The sequence below is a fragment of the Terrapene carolina genome, unplaced genomic scaffold, assembly GCF_002925995.2.
Source record: "Terrapene carolina triunguis isolate 2854851 unplaced genomic scaffold, T_m_triunguis-2.0 Scaffold62, whole genome shotgun sequence".
NCBI classification, from domain to species: Eukaryota; Metazoa; Chordata; order Testudines; family Emydidae; genus Terrapene; species Terrapene triunguis.
In genome coordinates, this window is record NW_020664413.1 from 8,588,225 (window position 1) to 8,601,132 (window position 12,908).

Below are 12,908 nucleotides of genomic sequence, written 5' to 3' on the forward strand. Positions count from 1 at the left end.
CGGGACTGTTGGTTACATTATTGACCCTACTCAGACATATGTAAATACACAAAACCACAACATTATCTCCCCAGTCTTTTGAGGGTTATTTATTTTGCAGGATTATTTAGCCCTTTCTAGCCGTGCGTCACAGTCATCTTCTCCCCTCTCCCTTCTGTCTCCAGCCAGTGAAGGGTTGTTTCCGGTGCTTTGTCTAGTAGAGTTTTAAACATTACCCTGAAGTTTAAAATGACAACATTGTGGCCATAGAGAATGCCATGGGACAGATATGACGTCTGAGCTCGAAAGCAGTGAGCACCATTTGATGTTTTGGGGCCCAGATTCTGGGGACAGTTACACCTTGGTCCTCTTGGTTCAGTTTCAGCAGGGCTGTTGCATTTTAGCCCTGATTCAGCAAGGCACTTAACCTCATGAGAAATCCCTTTGATGGCACTGGAACTACACACATGCCTAAAATCAGACATGTGCTTTCATAGGTTAAGGCCAGAAGGGACCATTAGATCATCTAGCCTGACCTCCTGTATATTAGAGACCACCGAATTTCACCCAGATAGCCCTGTACTCAGCCCAATCATTTAAGTCAGTCCTGGGGAGCCTAAACTGTTGTGCGCCACAGGTCAAGAGCAGAAGAGGCCGCGGTACCCCCAGTGTCCAAGAACCCTGTAATGGCAAGGAACTGATTAGGTGAGATTAACACAGTTGATCCATACCCTGCGCAGTAGAGGAAGATGGAAAAACTTCCAGGTCCCTGCAATCTGCCGAGGGTGAAAATTCCTTCCTAAACACAAATCTAGTGACTGATTTGACCCTGTGCAAGTCAGCAAGACACACCAGCTGGGCATCTCAAAAAGAGGATTCTCTGTACCACCGCAGAACCCTGATCCACCCTGTCTAGTGTCCCACCTCCAGCTGTGGCTAATCTCTGATGCTTCAGAGGAAGGCAAAAAAACCCAACCAAAACAAAAATACCCAGAATACATCTGACCAATTATGCACTGGGGGATAGAGGGGGAGAAATTCCTCCTTGACCCCTGCAGATGACCAATTGATCACTTGAAGCATGAGATTTGATTACGCCATTGTCTTAATCCAGAGCTGCAAGTGTTATGAGTCTGTTGAAGACAATGCAGGCAATTCCATTCCCCCCATGGCCCATGAAGGCCGGGGATGAACCGGGGCGGGACACTCCTAGATTTACAAATGCCAAGGCCAGAAAGGACCACCATGCCCACCCAACCTGTGCCCCTGCAGGCATCATCCGTAGAATTTATCCCAGAAGTCGGATTAAAGCATAGCTTTTAGAAAAATATCTAATCTCACTTTAGACTCCAAGCAATGGTGAGTCCGCCACCTCCCCTGATAAGCTCTTCCTATGTTTAATTACACTTATTGCTAGGAAATCACATCTTATTTCAAGGTTGAATGTGTCTAATTTCAGCGTCTGGCCACTGGATCTTCTTATGCCTTTTTCTGAAGATTGAAAAACTCCCCATTATCAGATCTTTTTTCCATGTGTGAGGACCTATATACCCAGAGATCAAGTCACCTCTCAACCTTCTTTTTGATAAACTGAATAAGTTGAGTGCCTTAAGCATCACATTGTAAGGCTTGAAATCATGCATCCGAAGAAGTGGGTATTCACCCACGAAAGCTCATGCTCCAAAACGTCTGTTAGTCTATAAGGTGCCACAGGACTCTGCTGCTTTTACAGATCCAGACTAACACGGCTACCCCTTTGATACTTGATTGTAAGGCTTGTTTTCCAGCCCCTGGTTCATTTTTGTGCCCCCCCACTCCCAAATTCCTGTCAGAATTTCCACATCCTTCTTGAGGTGTTGACACCAGAACTGGAACACAGTGTTCTCATTGTGGTCTCACTGGTGCCATGTACAGAGGCAAAATCACTTCTCTACTTCTACTTGATATTTACCTTTTTAGACATGGAAGGAGCGCATCAGCCCTTTTGGCCCGAGCATTGCAGTGGGAGCTCGTGATGAGGAGATTGTCTAGGATGACCCCCTAAGTCCTTCTCCGAGTCACTGCTTTCCAACACAGTCTCCCACCCTGTAGGTATAACCTGCAATCTTAGGTCGCAGCATTTGACTGTATTAAAACGCACGCTTCAGTGCCTTTCTGAATCAGGCCTCTCGCCCTAGCCATGGTCCCACTCAGAATAACCTAAAAGCTACTGACAACGCTTCTTAAGAAGTTGTGCCCCCCACAGACATTATTATCTTGATGGTTGCTGCGGGACAGAAGATGTGAGGATTCAATGTGGAGACCGAAGGAACTCTTGGATAAAATGGCAATGGTCTATGTGCTGAGCAGAACACGGATCTCCTGTTTTGCTTTCAATGTAGCTGCAAACAAGGAATTAAACTACATTGCAGTGAACTATTGCTACATGACAGAAAGCTAGGGCAAGGATTCGAATCTCTTTTGACAAAAGACAAAGCTCAAACAATACAGAATGCCGGGCAGAGGTAATATATTACCACTCATGAGGAAACAGGCTAAAACTCGTTCAAGGCAGAGCTCCTCATAAGTTATAAGGCGGTTCGTTCTGGGCTGGCAGTAAGTTGTATTATGGCCCTGCCTGCTCTGCCTTTTATTTACACAACATCATTTTTCACGTTAATGGTGGTTTTTCAGTCAGCTTTGTAAAGGCTGTTACTAATTGGATTGGATTCGTATGCTTTGCCAGGACTCAGAACAAGGGCAGCATTGGTTAAATGAAAATGGTGAATTTTGCCGTCTAGCATTTCTAAGCATTTTGAATAGCCATCTCCTGAGCTGGGGGACAATGCAGGGAGGGACATTGTAATGATTGGAAGAGAGAAATTTAGCACAGGAGTTTAGCCCATTTGTTGTCCCGGAAACTCAGACGTGCTCTCCAGTTGCAAAAAGAACAGGAGTACTTGTGGCACCTTAGAGACTAACAAATTTATTAGAGCATAAGCTTTCGTGGGCTACAACCCACTTCTTCGGATGCATCACTTCTTCTCCAGTTGCAGTGGTTCGGAAGAATGCCAGTATATAAGGGGTTAAAACAGAGCAGCAGCAAGAGAGGAAAAATACCCTAGAGCTTTTTGCAAATAAACTTCACAGCCTTCCTGGGGAGGAGAGATGTGCTTTCTTTTTAAGAATGTGGGTTTAGAGATCAATGTTCTCGGCTTCCATTCTTTGGAAAAATGTGATTTTTATTTTAAATTGATTTTCCAGGGTTGCAATACCCGTTGGAACGCTCTGAAAAGATCCCCTTTCCTAGGGCTTTGGAAAAACCAAAAAAGCAAAGTCTACCCCCAAACACTTCGTATCAGGTTTTACTGGGACATCACAGTACATGCTTCAAACGCCTTTAAACGGGGGCCTGTCAATTTATTTGCCCGCCAGGTGTCCTCTATACAGAAGTAAATAATGATGCTGGGAGCAGGCATACTAGAAGCTTTAGTAAGTGCAATGTAGGTCTCAGGCAAAGCTAGATGTATTAAATATAGCTGCTAGCCCTTTGCCTTAATGTTGAGTTCGAGTGTTAGCTAAAAGCGCCCAGTAATCCAGTCAACAAGACGTGGTGGTCCTGGGTTCCTAGTTTATCCAACCTAACCAACTCACTCATATGATGTGGCAACTTCATTCCCAAAATAACTGCAGCCCAGATATTAAAACTCCCAGCAGCGATGTCACATGTTTAGCTACATAGGGGTTGTCGAGACAGGAAAAAGGTTGAAGTCAGGCTGGACCATGACCTTTTCCCTAGCACAGGTGAAAAGTAATGCTTTGTACCTTGATTGAGCTGGTTAAGGTCTACCCTAGCTCCCTCTCTAGATACAGTAATTCTGTCTTCATGCCCATTCAGATTTTGGATTCTGTGTTGAGACTGCCAAGGTAGAAGAGATAAAAACCGCTGATCAGATGGATTAAATAAACTGGATGGTGATTTAGTGAGGTGTTCCCTAGGAATGTCCCCAAAAATGAGCTCCTAAATCTTGTGTGTATTTTATTTAAAACAGGAAGGTTCCTTTCTACCACCTTCAACTATTGCAATGGGTGCACACTGCAAAATCCTTCCTTATGGCCCCAGTCACTAAAATAGACTCATCTTGGTTACAGTGAATTGTCAGAGCAAAGACATGCTGATGATCACCGGGGCTCCGTGTGCGGCTTTGTCTGCCTATCTGCATCGCATTGCAGGATCAGCTTCCTAGTTAGGAGAACAAGACAGACGAAGGTGAGAGGTAGAGAGACACTGTGATGATGCGGTAGATGGCTGTGTCACACATTTGTGATGGATTTTTTTTTAAGCCAGTGTTGTAAAAAAATGGTGTCAGCAAAATATTACAAATAAAGAGGCTGCCATTACCATAAGCATAAATGATTCATGCTTTTTGGTAAGAAACAGAACACAGTAGTTTATTGGTAGGCCGGAAGTATTGATATGTAGCGCTATGTTTATTTTAAAAGGCAATTAGGGCTGTGCAAGCATTCACGTTGCCTCATCAATATGCCAAATTCATTATTAGTTGAACATTCCAACTTCTGTCTAATGCTGAAGCATAACATATGCCATTGTTCTTTAGCACAATTGCGTTGTGACCTCAAATAAATACAGAAAGTCATGAGACATACAAAGGGAACAAAATTTAAATACAGGGAACTAATTAATGACATGAAGTAAAATGGTAACTTGTGAAATGACGCTTCTGTAATGGAGAAAAAGGTTTACAAGAAGGGAGCAAAAATTTGTAAGAAACCTAATTGCTTGGGTGTTTTGTTTTTCCCTAAAAGATGTGACTGTTTTTGCAGACATCCTAAATAAGTTCAGCTCCCTTCGTGTTTGAGGACAGAAAGTTACTAGTGCTGTTTTAAAGAGCCTGCAAGGGGAATTGGGAAGTTTATCTTGCTTTGATATAGGAGTTTTCAGTTCCTGTCATCTTCTGGTACGTTGATAGCTAAATTATCTCACTTAAGTATGCAAAAGTTAGCTTGCACTTGTCCAGGCTTTCCAAGGTAGCTTTAACATGACAGAGCAAAACTTCTGCATTTGACTGTGGTCAATGGCAGTAAGGTGCCTAAAGAACCTTAATAATGTGGGCCTTTGGAGCCTAAGTTTTACTGAAAGTCAATGAGACTTACAGGTGCTTTAGTGCCTAAGTCACTTTTGAAAATGGGACATAGCCATATAAATCATGTAGGCCTTGCAGCTCTGAGTGGAGCAACACTGAAATACCTTTACAAATCTTTACAAAACTTGGCCTGTGGGACTTTTGGGAAATCTCTCTTCCTTTTACAGGTCTTGGCTATGCACAAAAATCCTGTCCCCAAAAAAGAAAAAGAGTTTTGCCATTGAGGTCAATGGAGCTAGGATTTCATGCAAAGTTACATGGGCTTAACTAGAATCTGTTTTTAATATAGATGGAGTTAAATCAGTGCAAACTCCTGCAAGCCATTCTTAATTTGATTTCAGTCTTTCTAGCCATTTAGCTTCAGTAAGTAAGGGATCAACACAAGCTAAATGGCTATAAACCAGGCTGAAGTCCTATTAAGAGTGTCCATTCAGAAACTGGCATTGATTTAACTAAAACAATTTTAAAACACCCTTTTAGTTACACCGGTGCAACTGTGTGTGTAGACTGGGCACTAGAAACATTAATTAAACATTAACCCTTCAGACACCACGAGTGACGTTACTCTTCTGGATACCGGCAAAACTGCTTGTCTGCTTTACTAGGCCAGAAAAGCCCCCACAACAGCTTGATCCTATGAGCTCCCAGCCCTTTTTGTTGCTACTTACGCCTCCCACAACCTCCTCCAGCAGGACTGTCCTGTCAGTTGCTCTGACTCCAGTCCTTGCAGCCAGCAAAGTCTTCTTAGGGAACCCACCCCCTCACACACACACACACACACTCCTGGAAAAGTGCCCTGCTTCCCTCCCACTATACTCCGAGAAATGCTCCCCTCTATGAGCCTGCTTCCACACCTAGGGAGACATCCTGGCCTCCTCCAGTCAATGGCAAAAATACTGCTCTAAGTGACACGGCACAGAATATGCAGCTAGGGAGCGGGGGCTAAAGTGATTTAAAACCACATTTATGCCTTCCCAATCCTGGGTTGCTCCAGGTGCTGAAGCCCTCAGCAGAACTTAGGGAGCCCTGGGGTCTGTCTCAGCACTTGGCAGCCTCCTTGGACTACCTTATGGGCTACAGCACTGTGGAGAATCCCACAATGCTGCAGCCACACCCTTGGTACCAGCCACCTGTCCTACGCCTGGCACGCTCCCGCCAGGCCTTGCGAGAGCCATAAGCCATCCTGAGGACTTATCTCCCCCAGTGCTGGATATGGAGCTTTCAGAGCCCTTTTCACTTCTCTGGCCCTTTCGCCCAGGGAAAGGGGCCAGGGGAAGGGTGAGAACTGTAGTTTAAGGGTTAACCATCATGGTACTTTGATAATGGTATTAGGGTTAGCTGTAGACACTTTATAACCACTACCTTATAAAATCTTTACTGCGGTAAGGATAAGAGATATCAAGAAATCCATGGTCTATATTCTTTTGAAATAAAAAATATTGTAATTATTGTATAGAAAAATAGCTAGAACATCAGTCTTCACCTTCCTTAGCCTTGGGGCTATGAGGACTCAGCTCCCACCTCATTGTCCAAACAGGCTGTCATTAAAAAGGTCAGAACTCAGTTTGTTTAAACACTCTTCATATGTAGAAAGTTATTCAAACTCCTGTGTGCAGGCACATGACGAGAGAGTCAGAAATCATGGTCTTCTGTATACTCTGAATTGGCTCATGGAACTGTAAATTTCCCTCTTATTAGTCCACGGGCCATTTGCCATACATGACTCCATTCATCTGTGGTAATTTTTCTCTCCATAACCACTTGCACTGAGTATGACTCTGATTTTTATAGACTGCCTCTGAGACATGAAGCCCTTCTGGTGCTTTTACCTAGCATTGTAAACAGATCTGCTCTGGCCTCCCCAGATAACAATCTCTGACTGTAGCCTCATCCGTTAATCATGGTCCACACCTGGCGAGACATAAAAACGCTGCTCTCTGTGGACAGATTGAATGTTTGTTTAGAGCAATGAGTGATGTGTCTCTCTCTCTAGTCTAATGCATACAATTCAGTGCTGGGGCAATGGCTTTCCCTGCTATGCAGACTCTCTTAAAGGTAGGCCCTCCTGTACCAATATCTGGGTTTTTGCCCATAGGGGAGATCGTGTTAGGATCTTTAGGAGTCTATAAGCCTTCTCAAGGACAGACATTCTGAAATACAGAGTTGGGAAATCTTTCACATTAATATAAAAAGCCCTAGCCCTGTGATATCTGAAGTTATCTTTGCAATAGAAAAAAAAGAACTTTTTCTAAGCAAGCTTTGACTTTGCCGAACGTAGTAGCCCTGCACCCGAGGATCTGCTCATTCTTCCCACCCCGTGAATGTACCCTCTCCCAGATCTAAAAGCTTTCTTCATGAGGATTTTCACTGAGTGTATTTGAATGAAACATTTACAATATCGCTCACCTTATGCAAATGTTCCCAGCAGCAGCCTCTGTCTGTGCCCAATGCCTGTGGTCAGGCTAAGACGAGAGCAAATGTAGCAATGTGACAAAGGGGATGGAGCTTCATTAGAGTGTGGTTTTATTATGAAAAGTGACTATGTAAAAACTGCACCTTCTTACTCTACAGATCTGCTCCCAGGGTGCCGCGTGAGTCACTAAGATGCCACTACAATAAGTTTCTAACTACTTCTTACACCCCCTGGCATGGCATCACCAACACCCAGACCGGTAAATGAAGTGGATTCTACTCTGGGTCATTCATCAACAGAACGGTTTACTAACTTCCAGTCTGTCACACCTGTGCGATCTCACTGAGGCATTACCACTGAGGGCATTAAACAGACAGGGGGTTTGTATAAATGTAATAAGTGATCTAATTTGGCCTGCAATCTTTGTGACTGGTAATGAAGAAGAAAAAGGAAAAAACCCATCTTGGTTCTGGGGCCATGGTTGAGTGTGCAGGACTGGAAATTAGATAAAATAGGATTTTACTTGTGAACTGAGCACATTTAGGGCAGAGAGAGACAACAAATATGCCTCCCAGCCCCCTAATGCAACGAGTCATTTTTCAGAGCAGAACCACATTTTAAACTCTGCTGAAATTCTTAATTTCCACTGAGCATGCTCAGAAGTGACTTTTCCCAACTGCTTATAATTTTATTCTCTAATTTTAATTCCCTCCCTCCTCCCAACCAAAGGACAAGGGCCCAATCCTGCAACCCTTACTCATGTCAGTAGTGAAGAATCTGACCACCAAATGGTCAGTAAGGAACATATCTGCACCATTTCAAATTTCCACCTCCATTCATTTTTCTCTAACCCTCTTCAAAAAGGGTTTGATTTTTTTGTTTATTTTTTTATGACTGGAAAAGTGTCTCTCACCCCAATATTATTATTAATCATTTACATAGCTGTAGCACTCAAAGGCCTGAAACAGGATCAGGGCAACACAGCGCTGGGAACTGTACAACTGCAGATGAAGAGAATCTCCACCCCTATGACTTCCATAACTCAAAAACAGTTGGAAAGTGACTTGTGTGAAAATAGCACCATTGGGCAGAGATCAGGCCAAGAAAATTTCAGGCCAAAAGGTTGGGTGCTTAAGAGAGCTATCAATGGGTAAAACTGAAAACCGGTTTGTCACCTTAATAACTGCAGATGTTATTCCAAAAAGAATCTGGCTGAAGCTATAATTAGGACAAGTGGCATTCTGAAGTGCTGCCACAGGTCAAGCAAAGACATTAAGCATTTCAGGGGAATTTTAAGTGACTTTCCCAACTGTGTTTTATTGTAATGTTCTTGCGAAGATCCTCCAGCTAGATATATCCTATGGTGAAAACAACACTGAGTTCACCATGTGTTAATCCCCCAAGACCATGCTTCAGAGACCAACACCGTAGCTTCAAAAAGATTCTGCACAGCTTCTAAACTTGTGAACAGACCCTTGCTGTGGACTGGAGAAAATAAAATATGCTTTTTCCAGGATATACAAAGATGGATTTCCTCCCAACTTCCTTGGAAACCTGCTGAAAAAACAAATCAATGAGTCTAAAATAGCCCACTGTATGAAGAGGGATTCAAATTTGCTATGATCTGAACAGCCGCTCAGAGGGTCTGAGCCGAGGGAGGACTGCAGAACTTACACCACTAACATTTTTTCATATTTCATATGGAGTAGCTGGTTTTCATGCATTTTCCATTTCATGTACTATTCCTTTCCTGACTCTTTTTAAATCCTCATTGTAAAACGATCTTCTTGGCTATATTTCCCTGTGCTGTAGCCCATGTTTAAAAAGGATGAACTCAAACTGGAACGGGTACAGAGAAGGGCCACTAGGATGATCCGAGGAATGGAAAACCTGTCGTATGAAAGGAGACTCGAGGAGCTCGGTTTGTTTACCCTAACCAAAAGAAGGCTGAGTGGGGATATGATTGCTCTCTTTAAATATATCAGAGGGATAAATACCACGGAGGGAGAGGAATTATTTCAGCTCAGTACGAATGTGGACACGAGAACAAATGGATATAAACTGGCCGTCGGGAAGTTTAGGCTTGAAATTAGACAACGGTTTCTAACCGTCAGGGGGTGAAGTTCTGGAACAGCCTTCCGAGGGAAACAGTGGGGGCGAATGACCTCTCTGGCTTTAAGATTAAGCTTGATAAGTTTATGGAGGGGATGGTTTGATGGGATAACGTGATTTTAGTCAATAGGTCAATAACGTGCCATCGCTGGTAATTAGTATCAATGGTCAATGCGGGTCTGGCTGGAGAATCTTGCCCACATGCTCGGGGTTCTGCTGATTGCCATATTTGGGGTCGGGAAGGAATTTTCCTCCAGGGTAGATTGGCAGAGGCCCTGGAGGTTTTTCGCCTTCCTCCGCAGCATGGGGCAGGGGTCGCTTGCTGGAGGATTCTCTGCGACTTGAAGTCTTTAAATCACGATCTGGGGACTTCAACAGCTGAGTCAAGGGAAAGAATTATTCCAGGAGTGGGTGGGTCAGCTTTTGTGGCCTGCATCATGCGGGAGGTCAGACTAGATGATCATAATGGTCCCTTCTGACCTTAAAGTCTATGAGTCTATGTAACCTACCTGAGGACCACCTCCTGCTCCCTGTAGGTTCTTTTCCCACCCCACCACAGAACTTTTTATTGGAGCCAGCCAGCACTGGCTGGAGAGAGAATAGGGTTAGTGTACCGAAGAAGTGCATGATTCAATACATCTCCCAGGCAGCTTTGGTTCGGAGATTGAAGCTGCCCTACTATCTGGTAGACGACAGCTGTTTTTCCCCTGGGATGAAACTTCCTTTCGGGTACAGTTATTGCTGTGTCTGCGCCGCTGAATCAAGCCCAACATTCCATGAAATGCTGAAGTGGATTAATTACATCCTACTCTGTTGTTTTCCAGTTTTGACCATGGCCATAAAGTACTGGGTGCTACAAGATCTTAACTCCCTATAGTTATTGCCTTTCGCAGGATTACGCCTGTTTCAGTGACAGGATACTCTGGGACCAAGTGCTGGTGTCCACCTCAGGCATAGTTTTTTTGCCACGTACTGAGAATCTGTTGTCCAGGTGTGTATCAATTTCTAGGCTCCACTCATACAGTCATAGCATTTAAGGCCATAAGGGACCATCAGATCATCTAGTCTGACCTCCTGTATATCACAGTCCATCAGCACCACCCAGAACCCACACACTAAACCCAACAACTGAAATTAGACCTAAGTATTGCAACCCCCAGGAAACTAGACTATTATGAGACACAGGCAGAGAATAGGAGGCATAGAAGTACACCAGTGCCTACTGTCTGACTCATTCTCTCATTAGCCTGTGCATGAGTTTGTTTGAACCCCATATAAATTGAGGCTCCACATATCTGTTATAGGTTTAAACTAATTATTAGGTTACAGGACACTTAAGATACACTCCACAAATTGGAACCATGTTGTAACCCAATCAGGGGACAATTGTGTAGCCGCTGGGTATTTTATATTTCTAATCAGATGGATCCCAAAGGGGCTTTGTTTTATCTCTATTAGTTGTCTCTGCCTAATGTTATTTATTTATTCTTGTTTCAGGTATTTATTTTTATTCTGCCATTTAACCATTTGAAATATGGTGTTGGTCTGGGGCCTTACATGCATTCCCAAGCATACTTGTCTATATCTTAAAAAATATGCAATTTTTTTTTTAAAAAGTAAAATATTCAATTACTAGTGAGTTAAAAAACCCAGAACAAGCCTGCCAGTTTCTCTTTATTTTAGAAATGATAAAATACTCTATCAAACTCTCTCTCTCTCCAACAAGAGACCAGCCACTAAACTGACGACTTGTGGATTAACCAAACAATCTAACAAGTCATTTGTAGAAATGGCCATTTGTGAAGAGTTTGCAGTGCTGTCTGAATCTGTTTGATCTGCAAGTGTTTCACAGTCATTACTCATTACCGATTGCTTCCCAGTGCAGCGTGATTTTCCAAAATGTCCTCCTTCATTTTTGCTGAGAAGGTCTCTAGAGTCACTTTCCACTGCTCCTGCCCCCACTGAGCTTGCTTCTTGAGACTGTGGTAATACTGGAATAAGATGCACCCCGAAAGGTATTTTCTCAAACTTTTTTGCTTTAACCACTGTAAAACCAGCTTCATGGGTTCCTGATTTATAGTCCTCTGGTTTGGTGTTGACTTGTATTTTCCTTCTTTTACATGAAGACGCCTCCTTCTCTGTATCATGGGTGCTGGGATCTCTGTCCTCTGATACAGTTACCTTTTGATATTCTAAATATGCAGACATTGCTCCATTTAAGTACTGAAGATTGATTTCATGGGATGTTGCCTCGACCTAAACAAGCAAACAAAAATAAACATAGTGAACAAGCTGTACGTTTCTATTCAATGCTATGCTTCTTCTTAGCTGTATGAAAGGCACTTAATTTATTACACAGGAAAAAAAGACTAATAGTAAGTTTAAAAGAAATGTCAGTAACTCCAGGCTATTGCTGCTAATGGAAACAAGAGGGAGCTTACTTCTGTAGGATTCAGCCAGGCATCCACAGGACTGGGGTTTTCTGCAGATTTTATGGCACACACTAGTGTTCGAGTTATTGCCTCTTCCACCCGGGCTTTGTGGTCTGCATCCTATCCCAAGGAAATAAAAGGTAAATGGAGAAAATGTGGCACTTTGCACCCTTTAGAAAGCCTTGGAGGACCTTAGAAAGGACCAAACCAAGAGCCTTAACTTGAAAATCCTTCTTAACACAAGAAATCATGGGATTACTTACATGAAGAAGAGGTTGCAAGAGGGATTATTTTGTTAATTAAATCTGATACCTCATAAATTATACAGCATATGAATGCTGTTGAATTTCTAATGATATGCATTTATATAGCCCCTTTAATCTAGATGGACCCCAATAGCATTTTACAAAATTATACATATAAATATTTTAAACACTTGAACCACAAAGGATATTACTGTGAGATAGCAAATACCTTGGGGCTACTAAGGCACATGACTAAGTCCTATGAAAATTCAGGAAGCTTGTTGTCATTTGACAGTAACAGAAGCCCACTAATATGTTGTTGCAGTTTTAAATTAGGGTTACCATATTCAAACATTTAAAAAAGAGGACACTCCACGGGGCCCCGATCCCGCCCCCGGCCCTGCCCCAACTCCACCCCTTCCCCGCCCCAACCCCACCCCTTCTCCGCCCCCATTCCAACCCCTTCCCCAAAGTCCCTGCCCCAACTCTGCCCCCTCCTCTGAGCACCCCGCATTCCCCCTCCTCCCTCCCGCTCTGATCTTGGTTGGGGGTTGCTAAGTGCTTCCCTGCTCCCCACTCGCCC

General features: G+C 43.3%; 1 protein-coding gene across 3 annotated transcripts in view; it reads right to left on the reverse strand.

Annotated features, from left to right (window-relative positions):
* Positions 1–11,304: 11,304 nt before the first annotated feature.
* The window catches only part of HSPBAP1 (HSPB1 associated protein 1), a 57,371-nt gene continuing 55,767 nt past the window's right edge, over positions 11,305–12,908 (reverse strand). For all 3 annotated transcript variants that reach the window (XM_026647762.2, XM_026647761.2, XM_026647763.1), the window contains exons 7-8: positions 12,090–12,200; positions 11,305–11,904 (exon numbers count right to left, since the gene is read on the reverse strand). In XM_026647762.2, the coding sequence (XP_026503547.1) occupies positions 11,350–11,904; positions 12,090–12,200 (666 nt within the window). In that variant the 3' untranslated portion in view covers positions 11,305–11,349. The remainder of the gene's footprint in view (positions 11,905–12,089; positions 12,201–12,908) is intronic.